This window comes from Hippocampus bargibanti, linkage group LG09, assembly GCF_051943395.1.
Source record: "Hippocampus bargibanti isolate YZ-2025 linkage group LG09, ASM5194339v1, whole genome shotgun sequence".
Lineage (NCBI taxonomy): Eukaryota > Metazoa > Chordata > Actinopteri > Syngnathiformes > Syngnathidae > Hippocampus > Hippocampus bargibanti.
In genome coordinates, this window is record NC_142742.1 from 10,467,620 (window position 1) to 10,493,660 (window position 26,041).

Below are 26,041 nucleotides of genomic sequence, written 5' to 3' on the forward strand. Positions count from 1 at the left end.
TAGAGAAAGAGTTATTTTTGTTTCCTTTTACGTATGCTAAAAAAAGCATAAGATTAGTCACCATTTTTTAAAAGACGTCATTATTTGAAAGATTGCCAACCACGTCGGGTTGACAGGTATGAATGTCAAAAGGATGGTTGAGCTTCTTCGTTTAGTAATAACCTGAGAGAGAAAAGAACTAACTGCCACACGTACAAAATGATCTGGATGTTCCGTATTATACAAGCAATGTGATACATTTTGCAGCACACATGGTAATTGAATAATAAAAAAAGTGTCTTGAACTTCGTATTAGGTGGTGTGCCGACCCCTGCTGGTCGTTTTCGGTGGAAAAAAAACTGTTCCATGCACTGTTCCATCCAATGTTTTTCAACTTTTTTGAGGGCACGTTTTTTATATTAGATTTTTTTTGCGGCACACCACGAACCAAAAATGTTATAAAATGATACCCTGAACAGTATATTTAATTACAATAATAATTATCGATTTCTTTATACTCAGTCAGTGTGAAACTATACTAGGAAACGAGCTTTTAGTGCTTTCTCATTTACCTTTGTGGTTTTTCTCATAAAGGTTGCCTTTCTCTCTGTGTTGACACGCAGGTGAACAAAATAGTCTGTCGACTTGTTTTGAAATGACTGGAGTTTCGTTTGGAGCTGGCGTTGAAACTTACTCGGCACCATGGCGCTGTTGGGAAGCTTCTCGCCATACACCAGGCATTATTGAGTAGGTGTTAATCCATACGAAATATAGCTTTCACTATACGGTATTGCCTTGAGCTCACCGCCTTTGTTTTTCTTCCCACTTTTCTTACTACAGCCGTCATCCAGGTCAGAATCTTATACAGAGCCAAATTCTGAGTTTGCAGTTGCCCTTTTTAAAAACTTCTCATTTAGCGTCACCGCGACCTCTGACGTGACCATGAAGTCTCTCGGAGGAACAAGACAATCAGCTACGTGTTGCCACACGGACGAATATTTAATTGCCCTCGCAGTCTTTACAACATGGACACTTGCTAAAGAGGTGATGTTTGCAGAAATGATTCATAAATGTTTTATATTTTTTTAGTTTGAAAACCTTACCTTAACATAACATAAAACCTTAACATAAAAACAAGCTCATTCTTTTTTTGTGTTTACTTTTACTTTGAAGAACAATAAACCGGAAACTTAATCCATTTCAAAAACGTTGGAGTACATGCGTCCCTTTCCAAATATGTACAATACACATTGATTTACTGTATGCAGGTATAGCAACATCTGAAGCTGTAACAAAGATTCATGTCGTTAATTGAATTTTAAAAATTAATTAAAAATATGATATGACATGCATCGAGAAAAATGGAAGTCACATCATACTTCACGGTTTAATAAGTCCAAATAAAAGCTGTATCAATCAGTTTGTTGCGGTGCCTGTAGTTTTCATTGGTGTGGAACTCCACTCCCTCATACAAGTGAAAGCTGTTTCTCATACTCGGTTGACCTTATGGTGAAGAGTACTGTAGTAAAATGTCACAGCATCCAGTATTTTTCCTGCACTTGTGTTTTTGAGTCAAAGAAACGTTTCAGTGACGATGATGTCGGTGGCGGCAGACGCGAAGAGGATTCCCGTCAAGAGACATTCAGTGGCCCATGCACTTCAAGTGTTGCCATATTGTCAAAAGTAATCCTATCAGTCGTGGGGAAGTCGGCCATCTGATGCTGACTGTGCCGGTTGTCAGTCCACATCACCTGCAGCAAAATAAAAAGCGCTGAAAGAAGTGACAGTGTTTCATGTATTTGTGTGAACCAGGCACTTTAGTGAAGTACCTTCATGTAAAACGTTTCTACTGTAATCCCCCACATATTTGGAGTCCACCCTTCACAAATGCAGCAATTTACATTGTTTTTTAGTCATTCACTCCCACACATGCAAAAATGTGTTCATTTCAGTGCCAGGGTTTCTCTCATTGTCACTTACATTCCAGGACCCACAGAATGTTGAGGTTTAGGACTACATAAACATTCAATGCAGCGTAAGAAACCTTAGACTCACTCCTTCGTCAGAAAAAGAGCAAATTCCTAAATTGTATAGGTCTGGAGTTACAGGAGCTTGAAATGAGGGTGGCTGTCCCAAATACAGTGCAATACATATATTTTGTATATTTTATACATATATATGTCACGATCTGGTTTGTGACCAACGGGTGGCGCTGTTGGCCCTGCCTGCAACCGCACAGGTGTTGGTCGTTCCAATCAGTGGCAGTCAAAAAGACTCCCGGCACGACCATCTGGTGTCAGGTCATTGCATTGTGTAGTGTGTATGTGTTTGCTGCACCCTGTCAGGTTTGTTTCATCTTGGCAGATTTTTACTCGTTTTTTTTTTACTTTGTATTTTTCTGTTCAGATGATTTTGATGTTTTAGATTTTGTTCCTGCTGACTTTATTTTAATACAATTTGTCAAACATAACCTGTTGCTCCCACCTGCCTGCTTTTTTGGGATCCGCCATCACCACCTTGCAAACCCGAGACAATATAGTGCTTTAACAACAGCTGAAGCTGGAACAAAGTGCTAACATGGAAAAAAGGGAATGTTGCCCCCTGTGGAAAATAAAAAATCATTGCCAGAGGCCATGGCCAACGCTTTATCGGCACACAAGTATGAAAAAACAAAACCCGAAGAAATTTGGCAAAGGCGCTCTACGTCCTATTTTCAATTCCCAAATGCATTTGTGAATGGCAGTGAATTAGTTAATTTGGAATGTACATTTGACTACTATCTTGAAAATAAAAATAAAAAACAAGTGATTTTTTTTCTTGATGTTGACGGACATTAAATTTTGAATTTGTAATTGCATCCCGCCTTGACACAATATATTTTTTACTGTTTATTCAAACAAAAAAATGTTTATCATCAGCAAAAGTATATAAATTAACTGCACATTTCATGCATATGATATATAAAACGGTTTGGACCATTGTGAATTTCTCCATTGAGTTCCTTGTTGGAAAACAGCAAGATATGAGGAAATTAAGCAAACAATTTTGATGATTTGCTGTCATCATTCGGCTTGCGCTCACACTGTATCAGTCAAGTCAAGCTAAAATAATTGTTTACATCTCACTCTATAAACGATGACCGCCCTCGGTCAGAAACATCAGCCCTCAGCGTAAGCATAAACACACTTATTTATTATTCCAGTCCGATTTTTGCGCTTCATTTTGTCCTGTAAGGACGTGACAGACACTGAAACTCAAGTCGAGGAAAGTACCCGAATGGAGACACGCAGCCGATCCAACTGGTTGTATGGAACCCCATCATTATGGTGTTTTTATATGGAGCAGTAAATATAACATGAGCGGGTGGTCTGTGTGGTTTCTGTCACTTTGCACAGCATCCAACGCATTCGGGTGAGCCTGACTTAAAAAGCCATGCCAGGTGTTTCAGTGACAGCCATTAGCGGCATCTCACGCTGTCAAATTTGCATCGAGGTTGCTTTCTGGGTCCAAACCCTGAGTTGGCTCGAGCTCTGTTTCGTCTCAAAAGCCAACTCTGGCAGACGGCTACAAAAACAGCCAACGCGGCCTGCCTGTCTGGAAAGAGAGAGGAGTTATGAAACAAGCCGCAGGGACAGGAGTGGCTGCGAGTAATCGAGTCGAGGGCCTGCGAGGCATGTTAAACGACCATACGGGTGAAATGGACAGAGAATGTTTTGGAAGAGAAGCGTGGGGCCTGACCGCCCCCTCAGCCGCATGTCCTGGTGCTCCATTACGGCCCATTACACAACGGTGAGACATGGCGCTGCGACTGCTTCCGTAATTAGTCAAGGGACTTTCAGGTTGTCATAATAAAACGGATCCAGTATGTACTAACATCATTATTAGGGCCGATACGACCAGTCAGACTTTAGTTCGCTGATGAAGCCTCTTGGATAGGAGGCGAAACGTCCGAAACCTTCAAATTAGTACAGATGACGGCTGAAGAAACCTTCTCATCGATGGACCACTGCTGTACGACTGAGAGCTTACACAGACGTATCTTACAATTTCAACTCATTGACTGCCATTCACAAATGTTTACGGGAATTGAAAATATGACGTAGAGCGCCATTCCCGAATTTGTTCGGGTTTTATTTTTTCATGCTTGGGTGCCGATAAAGCTCTGGTCATGACTTTGGCAATGTTTTTCATTTTCCACAAAGGGCATAATTTCCCTTTATTCCATGTTAGCACTTTGGTCCAGCTTCAGCTGTTATAAAGCACTATATAAACCATTATATCTGTTTTGCATTGTATTTTGGACAGTCAACCTCATTTCAAGCCCATATCACTCCAGACCCATATAATTTAGGAATTAACTCGTTATTTTCTAATGAAAGAAGAGAGTCGAAGGTTTCTTCCACGGAATTGAATTGTTATGTCGTCCTAAAACTCAATACTCTCTGGGTCCTGCAATTTGAGTGAAAATGACAAAAACCCTGGCACTCGAGTGGACGCATTTTTGCACGTCTGGCAGTGAATGAGTTAAAATCGACAACAGCATATTTAGAGCTTGGTAATTGTGGATTTGCATGTTGCATGCAATCATATGTTTGATTTGTATTGTTTTTAGAAAAAAAACATTGAATCCTAAACAGCATTTTATGATGAGATTTGGTGGTTTGTTAAAATAAAAGAAATCAATAAATTGTCACTGCCATTATTTTTTTCTTGAATTAATCAAGGGACCGCATTGACTGTGGTCTCAGGAAACAAGGCACCTGTTGCTCATCTCTGCCTTGGGTGGATGGATGGATGACAGACAAACAGATCCAGTAACCTTGTTCAACATACACATTTAAAAAAAAAAACGATCACCCTGATTGAATGTTAGCTTGAAAATGCTAATTAACGGATGACACACAACAAGCCTCCATGTGCAATCATGGCCAGTGAGATGTTGTGTCAACCAAAAATGTCTGTCAACAACCCTGAATGAGTCAAATGAATATAAGCCAAGGAAACTTCCCTCCAACAAGAGAAGTCAGGTCTAAACCTGCAATCGTGGGACAAAAGGAAGCCTAGAAACCACATCAAATGATTGAAGGCGTTCAGTCAGGGCAGATTTTTCGGAAGCAGCAACACGTCGCTCAAGATCACAAGTTAGCTCCACTCTCGAAAGGGTCCAAGAAGAGCAAGAAGATATTCTGTGGAGGACCTGTTCAGACAACATACTGCTAAATGCATGTTGCGAAGGACATATTTGTAAGTACATACGACTTTGACTGATAACACCATGAACGCAATTCGAGTATGAAGAGCTAGTTGGGAATAGCAAAGAAAGTCTTTTTTTTATGGTTGATAAAGACGAATTATGCTACTCGTCTTGTTTTTCACGTCATGTGAGAGGAGGAGTGAAGGAGGAGTGAGGCTCAAAAGCCAGGCAGGAGTTTAACATGGCAACCCGCGCGAGGAGCATTAAGTAAACAGTGCAAGAGGTTGCTAAGTGGGGGGCTGGGGTGAAGTGAGTTCTCCGGTGTTCCAAACATTAATCACAACATTTGCCTTTCCATTTTCCTCCGTCGGAACTGGTTTGTGCCTGCCGCACTTCTGCCGAGCATATTGGAGTAAAGCTTGTATTCGAACCATTTATCCCTTACAGTGACAGAAGAGTCAGACCGTGATTTCATGTCATGAAGTAGTAATTTTACAAGACAAAATGTAAACTTTATCAGAGATTAAAAAAAAAAAACACAAATTCAAATATTTTCAAAATAAAAGATCAAATTGGCATTCTATAAAAATGTGTCACTTTAGCTAGTTTACCGAGAGACTGACCAATGTTTTGTTATTTCACTTTGACATTTTTTTTCTTTTTTGCAGTGCAATTTGACTCATAGGAAATATCCAAATGAATGTAATTTTGTGTTCCTTCTCAAGAACGCAAACTAGGCAACAAAAGACAAGGAAAAGATTCATTAGATTACATTAGATTAGCCTTTAATAGTCTCTCACTGGAGAAATTTACATTTCACAGCAGCAAAGTAATGAATGCAAGAGGGAAGCAAAAGAAGTAGAAAAACAAAATACACGAGTTCCTGTCAAGGCCGCCACTCTCGCAGCACCATCTTGAAGTCAAAAGAAGAAAAAAGCTAAATAATCAATAATATGGCAACACTAAGCCACATACAGTCCTTCAATGCTACACACTTTGAGCACCCTCTTTGTCGTATGAAGCAGTTCTAGATGAAAGAGCAGAGTATCAAAGTGTCCTTTTCACCAGTGGATCAGGGACTTCATGGTGAAACGTGCACGTCTTGTACAAGCTAATTGTTGAAGGCAAACACAAAGCTGTAGCATCCATTGACGAAACGAAATTGTCTCACATCCCCTGTCCCACGTAAATCCGCTTCAATTCCAAGCCGCGGCAGTTCCACACATCCATCGGCGCTCTACGCTGATGCTCCTGTCGTCTCATCTCGGGCTCCTCAAGCCATGCATGCATCCAGTCGCAGACTGTCCAACACCTTTCTGCTGAACAAAGCGGGGCTGTGAAAATGTTGCCAATTACAGGTGCAAAAAAGCACAATGGACCCAGAGCTGTCCAGTGATGGCAGTCAAATGGCACCGACATTCCTCCCAATCAAGAGCTGGCATTTCCGTGCTGCCGAAAAGGCGCAACGGTTCAGCAGAGTCCCCTGACAAAAAATGTTGAAATAACAGTCTTCCAACTTGGCCGCCAACTTCGACTTCATGCACTCTTACCACCTCGCTGCAAGTTGGGATAAACCACACATTTTCAATTGCACCTCTAATCTACCGGGAAGCCAACCGAGGGCGAGAGAACGCCACCACTTCCGTACTTACGACAACCGAACGGCAACTTTCTGGAGCCACTCCTTCCGTCTCCATCAGCTACTCAATGAATTTTTAACAGCGTCCATGCATGTCAACCGCACTTTCTTGCGGCCGCTGGTGTGTTTTCACACATTATCCACTACTCTCGATCATGGGATCAATGCTAATCCGGAAAAAAAAAATGCTCCTTTGGGAGCAAGTGCATTAGCCCAAATGAGCTGCACTGTGATGACTCGACAGCTCACAAATTGCTGTCCTGCTAATGCAAATGTTAACCAAGATTGCTAAAAAGGGAAAATGCTAATAACGTCACTTATATTTGTGATAATAATTCAAAACTGGAGTGACAGTCTAGTTAAGTTATGTCCTTAGTGTTTTAAAAATAAAATAAAGATGCTGATGACAAAAAGGATGCATTCAATGATTGCATTTTGACAAGGATTCGGAGCCTTTGATTCATTTTTGTCAGATTTATGGAGGAAATATGAACATATTCATCCCACATATCGACGGGTTACACAAAGTTCCCCATTGTGGGATGATTAAAGGCTTCCTGATTCTGATTCTGTTCGCCTGAATGACAATCAAATCCACCAAACAACTTGGACGATCCGGTCCAAAGTTGAGTCTCAAGCTCACAGAGACCTGCGCTGACACCAAAATGAAGATGCGTCCATATTTGCGGCAGGCACACACGCGCCTGTCTCTCAAAATAGAACCGGTAATGTTTTTCAGACCATCTGTTTATTAGTCATGGGGCTACGTGTATTTCCTGGAGATGTCAGACATGAATGCTAAACCTTAATGATTTAAACATTTGCGTGATCATATGCTGGATGAAGCGCTGACAGAATCAATCTCCACCCAGTTGATACATTTGATCATTTTATTGTTGAGTATTGATTATCAGGCTGTGGTACTGGTGTAACTCGTGTTATTTAGGACGAATGATGCGGTTAAACTTAGACAAATAGTGTCATGTAACTGTGATTTGCAAGATTATTATTTTCATAAACACTTGGGCCTATGGCACTAATGTATTAGAACTTTTGTTTTTATGGTGGTACGGTCGTTTTTGCTTTTTTGAATGTTGCTGTGCCGATGACCATTTTGTGTTTGGGAGCCTTTTACTTAGTGAGTTGCTTGTTCTGTAGCCACAAAGGGACATAAGTCTTCTTGTGCCGGTTCCAAGCCCGGATAAATACAGAGGGTTGTGTCAGGAAGGGCATCCAACGTAAAAGCTTGGCCAAAACAAACATGCGGATCAAACTTCGAAAGATGGAGGACACTGATTTGCTGTGGCAACCCCTTGAAGGGAAAAGCCAAAAGGAAAAGAAGAGGAGTTTTTTTATGGTGGTACGGGGTGCAAAAAAATCTGCTGTAGGTTAGTAAAGATAGTTTCTGATTAAAAAAAACAAGACATTTAATTTGACCACATTACATTTTCTTCAGAGGAAATTTTACAACCATTAAAATAAACACCAAGCAACGTTTCGCTGATTACAGTTGAGATGTCTAAAGTTAACTCATTTGCTGCAACTCTTGCGAGGGTGCCGATAAAGCACTGGTCAGACCTCTGGCGAGGTGTTTTTCCCTTCCACGAGGGGGCAGCATTTGCCTTTAGTCCATGTTAGCACTTTGCTCCAGCTTTAGCTGTTGCTAAAGCGCTAAATGGATGTATTTTATTGTATTATGTACAGCCTCCCCCATTTCAAGCTCAGATAACTCCAGATCCATATAACTCAGGAATTAACTCTGTTTGATGAAAGAAGAGAGTCTAATGTTTCTTACGCTGAATTGTTTATGTAGTCCTAAAACTCAATATTCTGCATGTCCTGCAATTTGAAGGAAAATGACAAAAACCTTGGCACTGGAGTGGACACATTTTTGCACATCGTCTGGGAGTGAATGAGTTAAACTGTAGTTCGACTTTCAAAAGCAAATTTTTGTTTGACTCATTTTTGCCTGGCCTTGATAGTTACCATAAATTATGATATTATTGTGTAATATTCCACGAATGCAAACAAAGGCCTTCCTTATCATAAACAATGCCCACCCATTTGTAATGTATTGAATAAAACTAAGTACAGGAACTAAATTGACACAGTAAATTCGTTAGTTAAACCTTTTGTATGCACAAATAATGACATCTTGTAAAATGATAACCTGTCCATTGTAATAACCGCTGTCCCTGAAAGGGTTAAATGTGTTTTCATCACAAAAATCAAAATTCATTGACACATAAAAGGAATGTATGATGAGTAACATATCAAAAACGCAGACCTGACGTTACCGGTGAAGCGGGCAGAGTCGGGGGAGGACTGAATAGAGAGAAAAACAGAAACTGGAGTCATATTTTTTGGGTCTGACATCATTTCAGCTCCAGTTTCCTTCAAAAGAGCAAATCACAGATGAGCGAGGCGGTAAAGCCGAGGGAGGGAGTTTCGTCCAAGAGCGCAGGCGGGCATCTGCACATTTCACATCTGGATGGACTTTAGGCAAGGGGGGGAAATGGCTCTTCAGACAACAAGGTAAGTACTTTCAGATTGCAATTATATTGATATTGTGAAGCAAACGGCTACTGACCGACGATTCTTTGATCTGACCTTTTCTAAACTTAAGTAAACACTGCTTTGTAATCGATACACACTGAAAAAAAAAGTCATTCTCTGAAAATAAACATTACAGCTGCAGAGTGAACGATTTAATTATAAACGCTTGTGAAATACAAATTGGGCAGAATGTCTACCACGTTGATACAGTTGTGGGTTTTTTTTCCTGTAATATTGCCGTTGTCGGCTTAATGGCCTCGAGCAAAAACAGATTGCCGGAAGAGCGGCACCATCTCACATAATGTGCTGTACCCAATTTAAAGCCCCTCAAGAGAATTATGGTCGGCAGACCCCAAGGCAGTTGCTCGTTACCGGAGCTAATTCCAATCTACTGTAAATGGTGTGGACTTATCGTGCGCACGAGGATGCACGTAGACTGTGCATGAAAGTGAAATTGTGACGCTGTAATTGACATCCCGCAACCAACATCACACGGAAAACTTTCTACAGCTACAACTAAAACGGAGCTCGTTTTGAGATCATGTTTGCAAAGATGCTGTTCAAAACAACATGCCACGTGATTATTTATTTGGTTGTTGGTTTTGTGTGTGTTTATCTATCTATCTATCTATCTATGTATCCATTTATTCATTAATTTATTTGTTTCATTATTCATTGATTTATTTATTCATTAATTCCTTCATTTATCTATTTATTGATTTATCTTTGTATTTATTAATTTATTTATTCATTTATCCATTTCTGTATTCATGTATTTATTCATTCATTTATCTATACATTTATTTATCTATGTATTCATTTATTCATTTATTCCTTCATTTATTTATTCCTTAATTTATTCTTTTATTGCTTAATTTATTTGTTCCTTCATTTATTTATTCATTCATTTGTTTATTTATTCAGAAATCAGAAATCAGAAAACCTTTATTCGTCCCACAATGGGGAAATTTGCAGCCCACAGCAGCAATTGAAAGGGGATGGGGTGGGGGGTGAAAGGATAGAAAAACAAGATATCTAGAAATCAACAATCTAAGCATAACAATATAAAAATGTCAACTGTATACTGTGCAAATGTGAATGTGCAAAACCGTTTCATAGAAAACTGTACATAGTGCAAGTATCAAGAAAGGCATATTGATATATTGCATCAGCCCATATATACACAAGTGTCCATTTTTTTTCTTCACATGTGATCATTGAGAATTGCAAAGCCTGACAGCAGTCGGTAGGAACGAGCGGCGGTACCTCTCCTTCTTGCAGCGCGGGTGGAATAGTCTCTGGCTGAAGGAGCTACCCAGTACTGTCAGTGTGGGCAGGAGGGCGTGGTAGGGGCTGTCCATCATAGCTTTAAGCTTAGCTAGCGTCCGTCTGTTGCCCAGTTACCCTCCAGAGAGTCCTTCGAGCAGCCCAGGACAGAACTGGCCCTCTTGACAAGGCGCTCCAGTCTTTTCCTGTCCCGGGTGGTGATGCCGCCTGACCAGCAGACAATGCCATAGTGGATGGCTGATGCCACCACGGAGTCATAGAAAGTCTTTAGGAGTGACCCCTGAACTCCAAAAGACCTCAGTTTCCTGAGTAGGAAGAGGCGACTCTGTCCCTTTTTGATTAGGGCATCCGTGTTTGTAGTCCAGTCCAGTTTGTTGTTGAGAGTAACACCCAGGTACTTGTAGGAGGTCACCCTCTCAATGTCCGAACCCTGGATGTTCAACGGTGCAGGTGAGGATTGTTTCCTGCAGAAGTCCACCACCAGCTCCTTGGTTTTCCCGGTGTTGATCTGGAGGTGATTCTGCTGGCACCAGTCCACAAAGTCCTTTGTCAGTCCCCTGTACTCCCTATCGTCTCCCGGTAATGAGGCCGACAATAGCTGAGTCGTCAGAGAACTACTGAAGGTGGCAGGTTGGGGTGTTGTAGTTGAAGTCCGAGGTGTAGAGGGTGAAAAGGAATGGAGCCAGGACTGTCCCCTGCGGCGCTCCGGTGCTGCAAAGAAGCCTGTCTGACTCACAGTTCTTTACCCTCACGTACTGTGGCCTTGGATTAGATTTGCCTTTATTAGTCTCACAGTGGAGAAATTTACATTTCACAGCAGCAAAGTGATGAAAGGAATGAAAGTAGAAAAACAAAATACATGAGCTGCTGGAAAGGCAGCCACTCTCGGGGCGCCGTCTTGAAGTCAAAAGAACAAAAAAAAGGTAATCTGATGTAGGAAGGTAATTGTGAGGTAATCTGTAAATTTATTAATGTATTTATGTATTTATTTATTTATTTATTGTTCGTACGATTGGCACTATATTAAATTGAGGGTTATTTGACCACAGTTTAATGTCTGCCAAACATATAAAAATTATTATAAAATACAATACAATACATATTGATTTATATAGCGCTTTAACACTAGCTAAAGCTGGAACAAAGCGCTGAAGATGGACAACTATCATCTACAGGAAATAAAGCAGTCACAAAGATAGTAGAAAGCACCAGGGAATGAAACCAAGATCAAGTCTGAATCATGCTGAGTCGAATGCCAAAGAGTACAAGTGAGTTTTGAAGATGGTTAGCGAGAGGGGCTTGCTGAATGTTCAGAGAAGGTAATTCCAGAGGGTGGGACCAGCAATGGAAAAGCCTCCATCCCTTCTGAGCCTCCGTTTACTTTTTGGCACATCTAATAATTATTATTGTATTTATTATGTTATAAAATATATCTATACAGTGTATTATCAGAATCAGAAATCAGAAAACCTTTAATCGTCCCACAATGGGGAAATCTTCACTATTATATATTATATAATTAGTATTAAGAATAATAAGTAAAAGCTGATCTTATCGTGGAGTTTAATTTATTGCTTGTTCATTAAAAACTACATGGCGGGAGGTGGTTTGAAAATAAAATTACATATTAAAACACAATGATAACATTGGATGGGGGCGGGGGGCATTCATTGACTCATTTTCCGATCATCTGATCCTTACGAGGATCGCAAGGAGTGCTGGAACCTATCCCAGCCATCTTTGAGCACGAGACGGGGGGACACACTGAACGGTTGGGGCTGACGGGGGGGGGGGGGGGGGGGGGTGGCTGGGGCTGACGGGGGGTAATCAACATAATTTTCAAAATGGCTCCGCCAGAATCTTTTGTCAAATTGTTTTATTTTAAACACAATTATTCTATTTCCATTTCCTCCTCTAAGTATCTGCGAAATAGTATGTAAACGCCATATTCCTTGAGACAAATTTATTAACTGATCAGGGATATTTTTCACATTTGAAAGACAGTTAATAAATTGGGTTGTAGTGTTCTTACTGTGCTATGAGGTTTGTACATACTACATTTAAAGGACAACCGGCACCATTTTTTGTTTTTGTTTGCCACTGACATCAGAAAAACGTTTTATAGCATCTAAAATACCCAAATCAGGCAGGCTGATAGTTTTAGTTAAATGAAAAACACAAATAAAAATGACTTCAAATGAATCCGGAAATGGTCAGTTTCAGAAGGTCCCACCCCCCTGTTCGTGACGTCACGCCAAGACGTCTTGCCTTTGATCCAGAATCAAAACAATGGCTTCAGATTCGGAGAAGGTGTTTTCTTGTTACTCATCCAGTTATGAATATGTTTCAAATAGTTCTAAAGAGGGTGTCCCCCGCCTCGTGCACAAAGACAGCTTAGGTTAGTTGCACCATTGGTGTTTATTTTGTTGAGAATGAGGGACCAATTGCTCAGAGGTAGCGGTGAGGTTTTAGAGTTCGCATATAAGGTTAGGGTTATGGTTTACGCTTGAGATTTAAAGGACAACCGACGTCTCCGGACAAGTTGTGCCCATAATTTGTAAAATCGCTTCAAATGACTTCTACTGAGTGTATTTTACAAAGATTCCACGGCATATAGCTATATTTTACGTTTTAAGACTCTCGCTGAATATTCCGGAAGTCTTGTTTTTGAGTTGGTGACGAGTCCGAACGTGACGTCACTGAAGGAACGCCTCTGAGCGAGAAAGGACATACCTTGCATCACCTGAATGCATTTTGTGGTACTTTGTTTGGTCTGAAAACTTCGTGTTGATCCGTGTTGATGGCGAAATTAGCAGGAAAACATAAATAACGCGATGGTGAATCCATCACGCTTTGATCCTCTCCTCTTTCATCTAGAACTGCTTCAGTCATCACAAAGAGGGTACAGCAAGTCCTGAAGAATGAATGTCTCTCTGTGTCTTTGTTTTGTCTCTATGCTGTCATATTATTTGTTATTTCCTTTTTTTTTTTGTTCTTTTGACTTCAAGACGGCGCCGCGAGAGTGGCTGCCTTTCCAGCAGCTCATGTATTTTGTTTTTCTACTTTCATTCCTTTCATCACTTTGCTGCTGTGAAATGTAAATTTCTCCACTGTGAGACTAATAAAGGCATATCCAATCCAATCCAATCCAATGCTTCTGTGTGGCACCGAGCATCTATTTGATATTCACTGACAAAAATTGTAAGGAATTAATCAGCCTGTTTCAACTGAGCTATCTTCTGCCTCTTTTCGGTGCTACATTTCGCCCCCAGATGACACACATTCTGTGCTACATTTCTCCCCTCAAAATGACACGGAATAAATTATTTAATCGATTGCAAATATTTATGCTTTCGTCTTCAGAATTATTTGAATCATATTCATAACTGGATGAGTAACAAGAAAGCATATTCTCCGAATCTGAAGCCATTGTTTTGATTCTCGAGCAAGGCAAGACGTCTTGCCGTGACACCACGAACAAGGGGGCGGGACCTTCTGAAACTGGCCACTTCCGGTTTCAAATTGAAGTACTTTTTAGACACTTTAAGTCATTTTTATTGGTGTTTTGCATTTGACTAAAAATATCATACTGCGCGTTTTGGGTATTTTAGATGCTCTAAAACGTTTTTCTGATGTCAGTTAGGAAACAAAAAATTGATGTCGGTTGTCCTTTAAGGTTGGGGTTGATTTAAGTTTGACGATTATGGTTTGGGTTAGCGGTTGGCATAAGGATTCACTGCAGCGGTTTGGGATTGTGTCTACACGCCCAGATCATCCAATTCTCGCACGCTCGGCTGCTAACAAGCTCTTTGGCTAACAAGCTGTTACGCACTCATCATGTGTGCCAAGCCTCGAGGAGTCTCAAAGGCCAATCGATGATTGAACACCTTTCGTTTAAATCGACCTTTGCTTTGCCCCGCAGAATACCGGAGGTGAGCACCATATTCCCCAACGGAAGCCAAAATTCCACCGTTGAAAAGAGCTGCATCGATCCAAACGTGTGGGATGCGCTAACCAGCAGCCAACCCATCTACCTGGGGGTCATCACCGCGCTGGGAGTGGTATTGAACTCCTTCGTGTTGCTGGTGTTCTGCCTGCACAAGAAGGCGTGCACAGTGGCCGAAATCTACCTGAGCAACCTGGCGGCTGCCGACCTCATCCTGGTGTCTTGCCTTGCCTTTTGGGCCGTCAACATCGCCAACGATTTTGAATGGCCTTTCGGCACGGCCATGTGCAAAGTAGTCAACGCCGGTATCAATATGAACGCCTGCGGCAGCATCTACTTCCTGGTTCTGGTGAGCCTGGATCGCTACGTGGCGCTGGTTCACCCGATGTCGCACGGGCGAATGCGTCGGCCCAGTTATGCCAAACTGGGCTGTTTGCTGGTGTGGGGCTTCAGTTTGTTCCTGAGCATGCCGACGTTGGTCTTCAGGGCGGTGAAGTACTTCCCGCAATACAACGTGAACGCGTGCATCTTGGATTACCCGAGCCGCGCCGTCACGCTGCTCTGCGACGTGATGCTAATTTGCATTAGCTTCTTCATCCCTATCGCCATCATCTCATTCTGTACCGTCAAGATCATCCAGGCGTTGAGCAAACGCTCGGTAGAGAGGTTCAGCGGCGAGAAGAGCGAGCTGAAGGCCACCACGCTGGTGTTGGTGGTCCTGGTTGCCTTCCTCGTCTGCTGGTTACCGTTTAACATCGTCACCACCCTGGATGTGCTCATAAGGGCTGGCCTGGTGGGAGGGTGTCAGCTCGAAGCAGGAATCGACATCAGCAGACAGTTTTTTGACTACTTGGCCTTCTTCAACAGTATCATCAACCCCGTCATCTACGTCATTGTCGGCAAAAACTTCCGGAAAAAGGCACGGGAAGTGTGCAAGCAGTGGCCAGTCAGTAACGGGACGACAGTGTCCACCCGTTCAAACGCTTCGGCAACACTGAGGACGTTTACATAAAAATGAAATTCGTCAAAGGGGAGAAATCGCTTTTGTCATAAAAGGGGGGTGATGGCGCCCCTGAAAAATGATTTTCATCTCAGCTTACAGCAGAGGCATTTTCATACGAAAACACCTTTTTGCTGGCCCTTGCTACTTGTAGATAACATACGTTGTGTTATTTTATTTATTTCTTCTCACTCGCTGGAAAATTTTGAATCAATGTCAAGAGGACAGAAAAAGAACAGAGCAAACATCATCCAAAACATTCCCAAAATAATTCTCGCTGGTATGATGGGAATGTGACAGGACGAAAATATTTGGGTCAAGATTGCAAAATCCATTCTAACAAGCTACCGTATTTTCTGGTGGATAAGGCACAACGGAGTATAAGGCACACCCCCAATGAATGGTGTATTTTCAAACTTTTTCCATATATAAGGCGCACCTTCAATGCATGAAAAAACGTTTTCCAAACACATAAATAGATAAAGGTTTTCTAAATACAAGGCACACTACATTATAAGGTGCTACAGCAGAGGCTGGGGTGACGCACGACTTGGCTGCTGACAATACTTGCAAGCCCTGTTATGGCTCAATATTTACTTCACAAACAACGCACACTGGCGTATAAGGCACAGGGTTATCCTTTGAAGAAAATAAAGGCTTTGGGGTGCGCTTTATTGGATTGGATTGGATGTACTTTTATTCGTCTCGCAGTCGAGAAATGTATATTTCACAGCAGCAAAGTTATGAAAGGAAGAGGAAAGGAAAGAAAGTAGAAAACATAATACAGGAGCCGCTGGAAAGGCAGCCACACTCGCAGCGCCATCTTGAAGTAAAAAAAAAAAAACTAAATAGCAAATAACATGACAACACAAAGACACAGAGAGTCATTCATTCTTCAGCACTTGCTTTACCCTCTTTGTGACATGAAGCAAGTCTAGATGAAAGAGGAGAGGATCAAAGTGTCCTTTTCAGCAGTGGATCAGGGACTTCATGGTGGAATGTGCACGTCTACTTATACACCGGAAAATAAGGTAAATAAATATATTTTATTTACATTGTATTCATAAGCGCCTTTCAAAACTCTCAAGGACACTTTACAGTCACAGGATAAGAATTTTCTCTGCAGGTGAGCAGCGACATATAATTTCCCCTATGGAATCAATTGTTTAGCGCAAATAGTTGAAGTTGAATGTCCAGCTAATCTGACAATCTATTTTCGCTTTATACACCGGAAAATACAGTACTTTTGTGCTTGTAACATCTATCGGCTAGCTCTGCAGTCAGTTGATGAGGTATTAATTTCAAACGTGTGCAGCAATTTCAACAAAAACTGTCTGAGGAAGCCCCTCGTCAAGGACTTTCAAGGCATCTGTACATTGGAGCAGGCAAGAACGAATGACTAACCGCCCTTTGACAAACTTTCCAGTAGTGACGCACCATCACGGTGCTTTTTTGCTTTTTTTCCCCCCTACAAACACCACAAGCAAGTGACCCACTCGGTGTTGACTCAGAGGTCTGTAGGAGGGTGCACGGCCACTCCCCAAAATAAAGTCTCGGAAGACCAAAAAGGCTGTCGGCCTTAAACCACATGCCAGGGTTGTGGACGACCGCTGGAATAGATGAGGTGACCTCAAAGTCGAAAATATGGCAAACATTTGAGAAGTTCGCATTTAATTTTGCCAACCTTCCGCTTGAATAAAATCAAATATGCTTGTACCAGATCATCTGTTGATATAATAATAATTGGACTCAGGCATATGATTTTTCCTATTTATTATTACAATTGTGATGTTAATGAAATAAGAAACATGCATTAAAGCTGTGTTTGCATGATCCATAGTTGATTTCAGGTTCCATTTGTTTCCTCTACATTCACACAATATTAAAAAAAAAAGGTACAGTGATACCTCGGTCCTCGACCATAATCCGTTCCAGAACCCTGTTCGAAAAGTGATTTGTTCGAACACCGAAACCATTTTTCCCATTACAAATAATGTAAATTGTTTTAATCCGTTCCAACACCCTGAATGTTTACCTTTTCAGTACAGTATTTTATACATTATTTTATGCATTAAATTGCATATTAAAATGCTGACCAACACATAAAAAGCAATGTATATCTCAGAAAATGTTAAGCAAAATGGCAAAGACACAAAGAACAAACATAAATGTAACCCAGGCTAATCGTACGTTTGTAAAGAAAAGAATTATGAATAGGATTTTTTGCCTTTGTGGTGGTCAGCAGAAGGCGCAGGTGGACAGAGGAAGGACATTTATTGTTTGGAAGGAGAGTCCCCTTCCATAAAAAGTTCAGGGAGCTCTTCTGTCTGAGGGGTGCTCACACGTTCCAATCTCTTTGCTTCGGATGACTCGGCTACAGGATGTTCTTTTCTCTTAAAATATCTATCCAATGACACTTGCTCTCACTCCCTTAGCCACATCACTAGATTTCACAGCCTCCTTATTCTTTAATATCGTACTGATCGTAGATTTCGCCATGCTGTATTCCCTAGCCAGATCAGACACATGCACACCTCCTTCATATTTTGCTATTATTTCTTTCTTAAATGCAATAGTTGTACACACTACTTTTCTTTTTTCATTTGTAGCAGCACTTACTTTCTTTGGAGGCATGACTAGGGGCTAAAACTCTTCGTACACCTGTATTAAACGTGAGAGCAAAACGCAGCACGTCCGCAAGCGACAACAGTTGGTCACGAAGAGAGCGATACACCCGTACGCCGCTCAGCATCCCACCCTCGCGTACGCACTCACGCGTCGTACCGGCGTTCGAACTCCGATTGTTGTTTGAACTACGAAGCAAGAATTTCTCACATATTTTGTTCGGACTCTGATTTGTTCGAACTGTGAGTCGTTTGAAAACCGAGGTTCCACTGCATACTGAAACGCTCGACTCAATGTGCACGCATACTCAACCAGACAACCAAACAAAACTACCCACAAAGAAATGTGTGGGTTGTGTCAGGAAGGGCGTCTGGTGTGCAAATTGTGCCAAACACAACAATGGAGTGGCTTATTGTTGGCACCCCCTGACAAAAAGTGTTGCCACAGTTACCTTGAAAAAGGAACTTGATGACTCGACATCACCAATGATCTGATTTGAAGTTGCAAACTTAAATTACAAGTTTCAACCAGCTTTCCCAGCAGTTCAAATCCATTTCAACAATGACATTTAAGAACGAAGATTCTTTTTCTTTCAATAAACGTGAAATAAAGATAACCCTTTTTTTACTAGACATAAGTACAGTAATTATTTTTATTTTTAACAAAGTCGCTTTATGGATTACATTTGACATGACCATACATGTTAAGTTTCAGAAATCATAAATCGGGAGATGTTCATACTTGCGACTCTGTGGTACGTGTTAAAATAATGTCAGTGTTACAAAAGTGTAAATTAGAAGTAAATAAAACACAACAATACTTTCATTGTTTATTTATACATTCAATTGGTATAACATGTATTTTGTTTTTTACATTTTCTTTTGTTTCACCTCAAAAATTATTGTGGGTATTGCGGTCAAAATCAGGAGTCTGCGAAATAGAGGTGCAGTATGCGTCATCGCCGTAAGAGGTCACTGGATTGCACATACGTACGTTGTACTGTACAGTGATCCCTCGCTATTTCGCGGTTCACTTATAGCGGTTTCATTATATCGCAGATTAATTTTTTTGACTGAGGTTTTATACATGACTAGAGCTTGATTTGTTCCCAGCGCTGACGTCACCCAATAACAGCACTTGTAAATTAATAATAATAATATCGATGAAAAGGTTTCTTCAGCCGTCATCTGTACTTTTTTGAAGGTGTCAGACGTTTCGCTTCTTATCCAAGATGCTTCTTCAGCGAACTAAAGTCTTACTGGTAGTATTGGCCCTATTTATATATCCCTAATGTCCAGACATGGCGGCGCCGGACACTGCTATGATAGGTCCCTACTCTCAGGTTGGGGGAGCAGAGGACCACTCCCTGCGGCCCCACCAATTGTTCCTACATTCCTGACTAACGACTGGCCTGATTGCCCTCCTCCCTCCGGTATCACATCATCAGCATTACTAATGTTGCCTAACCTATGTTGCCTAAGCAGGCTATTGTATGAACGATCCAAATTGAACCTCACCCCACCAAACTGGTTTAATGAAGGATTTAGTTTTTTTAGAAAATCGCTTCTTTTACTCCCTTTTCAAACCATCTATGTTGTTTCGCTAAAATGTTAATCTCATTGTCGTCAAATGAGTGGTTGCTAGCTTTTAGGTGCATATGTAATATCCGTGCGATGTTGATAAAGTCTTTTTTTGAGAATTTGTTCTCAAATTTGTTCTCAATAATAATAATAATAATATCTCATGGTTTACAGTGATGTAGATTGGCTGTGCATCTTCTCAGCCTCGCCAAGCACCCCCCTCTGTTATTATAATATAACTCTACTTCTCAGATTTTCGGCGATCGTGGGTGGTTCTTATTCCTATTATCCGCAAAAAACGAGTCATTACTGTATTCTGCCTTTTCAAATTTTTTATGTTAATCGAACCAAATCGGGGAACATCACAACCCATTGAAATAACTGCACTTATCAATGTCTCCATTTATAATCTCCAACTGAGAAAATACTACTTCATTTTTTTCTGTCAAATCTAACGGTTCGATTTTCTGAACGGTTTGACCAACGGTGAGCATTTGGTATCAGTAAAGAGTTTAGGGCCGTGCAGTACTTCGAAGTTTGGGGGCTGTTCATAAACAAGCTGCTGTATCAGGATGGCGGGGAGGGGGGTGTAGCAAGAACGCCGCTCTATATACAAAAACGCTCTCTTGTTCCATTGCTCTTTTACACTCAGCGTGTGAGCAGCTGGATAAATATGGTAAGAGATTTTAAGATGAAATTATTTCTGTAGATTGAATGGTGCGATGATATTTTGTGGTGATATGATGTGAAGAAGAAGAAGATGATGTGACTGAGAAGAGGAAACATCTGTTGATTGGGTCAGCATATTTAGTCATAAATTCAGTGCATGACAAAAATCACGCGACAAATATTTTAAGATTTTGAATGTGATGCGAAAAAAAAGCTAAGTATGCTGTGGCAGCACTTTTTATCATGCTACTCAGAATGAAAAGAATACACACAGTCACATACGATAAGAGCTCATTTGGTTTAAAATGTGTCTATGTTACGGAGAAAATAGGTTTAGCTTAGGTTGTTATCACAGTTGGAGAGATTTTTGCATGTTCATTGTTTTTTTTCCTGCTGAATAGCCACTAAAAAACTCAAGCTAGCAAACAGAGGTCTTATTTTTTTTCTGAGTTACAAAGCAGTGACAGGCGCAGAGCCATCATTGCTCTCGCCAAACATTTTTTATATTTAACTCATTCACTGCCAGATTTACAAAAATGTGTCCACTCCAGTGCCAGTGTTTTTGTCATTTTCACTCAAATTCCAGGACCCACAGAATATTGAGTTGTAAAACTACATAAACATTCAATGCAGCGCAAGTCCTTCGACTCTCTTCTTTCATCAGAAAAAAGTTAATTCCTAAATTACATCGGTCTGGAGTTATATCAGCTTGATGCCCTCTTGTGGAAAGGAAAGAACATTGCCAGATGTCTGGCCAGCGCTTTATCGACACCCCCCACAAGAAAAACCAAAGCCCGAACAAATTCGGGAATGGCGCTCCAAGTCATATTTTCAATTCGCGAATAAATTTGGGAATGGCAGTGAATGATTTAAATAATCAATAAGTCATTGATTTGCATTATTAATTTGGATTTTAAATGTGGTGTTTTACTATCACAGTTTGTAGCATATTTATGGTTTCAACTACGAATATAAGCAGTAGTAAACATTTTTCGGATCGTTTCAGTTACTTCAGTGACTATTTATGATGACAAATTATCGGTACCGTTAAACAATTGTGTGTGTTTTGTTGTTGTGAAGACGATGGAGTCGGTGACTCTTCAGTGGTCCGAAAACAGCAGCCTTTCAAAGTCCCTCACATCAGTGGAGTTTGTCGCCGTGCGCACTATCGTCCCTCCGTACATCATCACCGTGTCCGCGCTGGGCCTCTCCTTGAACGCCTTCGTCCTGTGTGTGTTTTTTGCGCACAAGGATCATCTGACAGTCGCTGAGGTGTACCTGGGCAACCTGGCTCTGGCCGACTTTGCTCTTTTGTGCGGTCTCCCCTTCTGGGCCGCCAACATCCTCAACAGTTTCCACTGGCCATACGGCGACACCTTGTGCAAGCTGGTCAACTGCGCCATGACGGTGAACTTGTACACCAGTGTCTACACCCTGGTCATGATCAGCGTGGACCGCTACCTAGCGATCGTGAGGACCATGAAGACGAGGTGGTTGAGACGAACGCGGCACGCCAAGATCATATGCGTGTTCCTCTGGATATTCGGGCTCTCACTCTGCACGCCGACCATGCTTCACAGAAAGGTGATGTACTTTGAAGAATTCCAGATGACAGCTTGCATGTTGGACTACAGCCACGGTAGCTCGTGGAAGTTAGCCAACCAAATTCTGCTCAACGTCGTCGGCTTCGTTGTCCCGACTCTGGTGATCGTCTTCGGCAGCAGTTCCATTGTCAAAGCTTTACGCCGAAGAAAAGAGAGCGTTGGACTTCAGGACGTGGACGACACGAAAGCCTCGTTTCTGTTGTCTGCCGTCACGCTGTTGTTCATCCTCTGCTGGGGGCCCTACCAGGTCTTCACCTTCCTCGACACGCTCTGCGATATCCACGTGCTGGACGTCACGGTATGGTCCCACGCTCTGGATGTAGGGGGACAGGTCTCGGCTTATCTCGGCGTCCTCAACAGCGCTCTCAATCCTGTGCTCTACGTCCTCTCTGGGCAATACTTCAGGAAGAAAGTTAGTTCTATTTATCGACGGGCTCTGCGGAGTCGTAGAGGATCGGACGTGACCACCTATCAGCGCTCCGTCGTGTCCACTTACATTCACAGACCTGAACAGATTAAGCCTGTTGTCATTTAGGATGATGTCAGGATAGTACTGTATATACAGTCTCCTGTACGCTATACAATATGTTGCTTTGTGTAGGGTACAGACTGAACATTGCATTACAACATCATATGGCACAGTGGTAACGGTATACAGTAATCCCGCGGGACCACCCACAATATAGACGAAAAACAGTGATGTCGTGAACCCAACATGTATTGGTAAATGTACATGTGTATGAGTACAAAAAAAATATTTATAAGGCCAAATTTAGTGGAAAACACTACAGGACGTGCATAAAGAAAGAACAGTAAATGTTTGTAGTACAGTACAAAACGCTGATTCAATAAACAGTCTACTATCAACATACAGTATATACACAATATAATATACAATATAATATTTACAGGTCTGGTACACTTCTCATCTTGCTTGATGTAACGCACCGTGGATTCATTGACGTAATGGCGCGTAACAGCTGCATAACCACCTTCCATAAGTCACCTTCCCTCAGTTTGTCGAGTAATTTTACTTTTTCATACTGTGTCATCATTTTCCTCTTCTTTTTGAGTTCACTGGATGATTTTGAAGGAACAGGGCGTTTAGGAGCCATTGTGGGGGGGCGTTTTAAGTAAGAATGAAAATACGAGAATACGCACAGTATGTAACCTGAATTAATGCAATGTGAGAACAGGAGGAGGCATAAGCATTCAGGTAGGTTGAATGATGTCCAGTCGTGTCATCTCTCGGCCAATCAGCTTCGGCCCGAGTCAGCACGAAAACAAATGAAAAAAGAAAAACTCCAGTTGAGGGCACGTCATCACATGAAACAAAGTCAAGACGATTGATGTACAGTAAGCAAAGTGAAGACAATGTTGTTTACATGAATTGTTGACTCATTGTCAGGTGTGGCCAAATGATACTGTTGTTTTTGGTTCCTGAACTAATATTCGCTTTTGTGCATTTGCAGCACAGTAATGCCTCAAAATGTATGAATAAATACAAAAATAACAACAGTAAATCTAAAGAATGATGTATGCTGCTCTCTGTGACCTGTTGCTTTACAGTATTGTAGTGAAGTGACTTCCGCTGCCATTTGCGGCCTTTATTTCGGTTCGAAAAGATGTTATGCATCTAGGGCCGCGATAAACGAACCGTGAAGTAGCAAGGTTTTACTGTAATTGATGTCTGTTATGCAGCATTTTGACCACACGGGGCCGCTGTGAACTAAGGCGCAGAAGACGGAGTGTGAACGGTGACTTGTGGGCATTTACTGTCTTGACAGTTATGATGCAGCAGACTCATGCAACACAATTGACTGATAGCAAAGTTTGCCGTATGCCAGGGGACATTTTACACAGACATCGCATACTACACAGTGTGTGTGTGTGTGTGTGTGTGTGTGTGTGTGTGTGTGTGTGTGTGTGTGTGTGTGTGTGTGTGTGTGTGTGTGTGTGTGTGTGTGTGTGTGTGTGTGTGCGCGCGCGCGCGTGCGTGTGTGCGCGTGGTGTTTAAGGAAGTAGGGGGCCAGCTATGTTTGAATTACTCTTCCTCTTCATACCCACGTGATGGCAAATATTTATAATGCCCCGTCACAGCTTTTTTTGAGGATGTGTTTCTGGCATCACATTTTTCAAAATCAGTGGTCATTTGCAACCAAAGAGAAAAACAAATTAAGTTTATCATGTTTGAACACAAACAATCCGTTTAATAATTTCTGTGGAATTGGGGGTAGTACACTAACACAGCTAAAAGGTTTATCAGAAGGAAGCCACGTGGGAACCAATGTCCGGCAAGGAGCTTTTAAGGGTTATGTGCCTTTTTGTTCTTTTTCTTTTTATGCCCTGATGTACACAACATGATTTATTCCCTCAACATTACATTACACGCGTGACGCTTCCTAATGAGAAACGGCCTGACAGGGGCATGTTTTCGGCCATTTGGGCACTTTCCCTTCTCCTTTTCCATCCATTACAATTACAGTATTGTACTTTAACCTGGATAATAGCAAAAAGAACTGCATCAGCACCACCCAGTGGCACTTCAGCCTCAATATTCCAGTTTCACAATGTACAGTATTTCACTTTCATCACTTTGCTGCTGTGAAATGTAAATTTCTCTACTGCAGGACTAATAAAAACTAATCCAATCCAATCCAGTTGTGGTCACCTTTCTCTGTCCTCACTTCTGCACACAGTCATCTTGTGGCGATGAAGATAAATAATGATATCACTAGATTGTTTATCATAGAGTTTTGAAAGGCGCTTATGAATGACATGTATTATTATTATTATTATTATTATTATTATTATTACTGATAAATAACATTTTGTATGCACAGGTGACCGTGATGTGTCAATAGAAATTTCGCTTTTCGATGGTGGCATGTCAGAGATATGACAGTCAGACACCGTGGACAGAGACTCGGAACCAGAAAGATTGTCCTCACTGCCGGCAGGAGACGCAGTCATCAATGACATACGTCTGAATTCTGCGCCCCCCTGCCAAGCTATTTATTAAGAATACATGCAAATTAAAATGATACATCAGTAAAAATAGTTTTCTTGATTCTTGATTCTTGAGCAAACCAGGCCTCTGGGCGTTCTGAGCACCAACAGATGTAAGCAATAAAACATTGTATTTCCCATGAACTGATAAGTTTGTATCCTGGCTAAAAACCTCTCTGTGTGAAAAGAAGTTTTAAGTCCTAAATTACCCCTGATATAAAAGACTTCCCCAGGTCGTAAATGACCCCTGTGAGGCCGGCCGTTTACATTGCTGTGTCCGTTGACCCGGACTTGTGTGCCACACTTGTGTATTGAGTCAGAAGTGTTGACGAAGGATACAACAGCATGAAACTTTCCAATATGATAACTTCTTATTCTATAATCTCTATCATGGCATTAACAGGCAAAAACGATGTCTAAGTAAAAAAAAAAAAAAAGTAAGTGGGTAAATATTGTGTGCAAGAGGCATGTGTTGAAAAAAAAATACAAAATACAAGCATTATTACATTTCATGTATAGCATTGGCTTTTCAGATGGGGGGGCAAGGAATCTATATCGTGTTTTTCCCCAGTTGCAAATTTAATAAAAGTAAAAAAACCGACGACGGCGAAATTATCGTGAAAAAAACCTACCAGACGTCGTAAACTGCCATGATCAGTCCAAAAAGCTTTGCTGCGTTCATCTGACTCTTGCCGCTGTCAGTTGTATGTGTCCGTCAATGAAATACGTCCGTCAGGAAACGGTCGTTATTTAGGCAGAACAAAATCTTCAACACGCATCAGGACGCATTTGGAAATGCCCATCACCAAGTTGCTCCAATGCAAATGATTACGTTATGATTTTCTTACTAAGAGCTAATCAAAATGGGTTTAATTGGCTTTCTGTCGAATTGCCTCACACCCCAAATTTTACCAAATTGTTGGATTTGTGACGTACAAATCAACCATGGTTTG

The 26,041-nt window shown here is 41.3% G+C and overlaps 3 protein-coding genes across 6 annotated transcripts in view; 2 read left to right on the forward strand and 1 right to left on the reverse strand.

Moving 5' to 3' along the window:
- The window catches only part of tunar (TCL1 upstream neural differentiation-associated RNA), a 118,940-nt gene extending 93,141 nt beyond the window's left edge, over positions 1 to 25,799 (reverse strand). For 2 of the 3 annotated variants that reach the window (XR_016115975.1, XM_089004236.1), the window contains exons 1-2: positions 25,721 to 25,799; positions 552 to 1,730 (exon numbers count right to left, since the gene is read on the reverse strand). The gene's annotated coding sequence lies outside the window, so the exon portion shown is untranslated. The remainder of the gene's footprint in view (positions 1 to 551; positions 1,731 to 25,720) is intronic. The other variant, XR_016115976.1, reaches the window with a different exon arrangement.
- On the forward strand, positions 5,101 to 16,460 carry bdkrb2 (bradykinin receptor B2). Of its 2 annotated transcripts, none has more exons than XM_089004232.1 (2): positions 5,101 to 5,223; positions 14,578 to 16,460. In XM_089004232.1, the coding sequence occupies exons 1-2, from the start codon at positions 5,204 to 5,206 to the stop codon at positions 15,611 to 15,613; spliced, it is 1,056 nt and encodes a 351-aa protein (XP_088860358.1). In that variant the 5' UTR covers positions 5,101 to 5,203; the 3' UTR covers positions 15,614 to 16,460. The 2 variants fall into 2 exon arrangements, with proteins under 2 accessions (XP_088860358.1, XP_088860357.1); XM_089004231.1 differs by lacking the exon at positions 5,101 to 5,223 and adding an exon at positions 9,217 to 9,347.
- On the forward strand, positions 9,212 to 24,729 carry bdkrb1 (bradykinin receptor B1). The gene is made up of 2 exons (XM_089004233.1): positions 9,212 to 9,347; positions 21,556 to 24,729. Exon 2 carries the CDS (start codon positions 21,559 to 21,561, stop codon positions 22,612 to 22,614), a length of 1,056 nt encoding a protein of 351 aa, XP_088860359.1. The 5' UTR covers positions 9,212 to 9,347; positions 21,556 to 21,558; the 3' UTR covers positions 22,615 to 24,729.
- Positions 25,800 to 26,041: the final 242 nt, after the last annotated feature.

What these genes read in the sequence shown, in the direction of transcription:
- bdkrb2 (XM_089004231.1), top strand. Translation starts at nt 9,304, where the DNA reads ATGGACTTTAGGCAAGGGGGGGAAATGGCTCTTCAGACAACAAG. An exon ending in ATGGCTCTTCAGACAACAAG is followed by an intron (nt 9,348 to 14,577) that starts GTAAGTACTTTC and finishes TTTGCCCCGCAG; the next exon opens with AATACCGGAGGTGAGCACCA.
- bdkrb1 (XM_089004233.1), top strand. Translation starts at nt 21,559, where the DNA reads ATGGAGTCGGTGACTCTTCAGTGGTCCGAAAACAGCAGCCTTTCAAAG.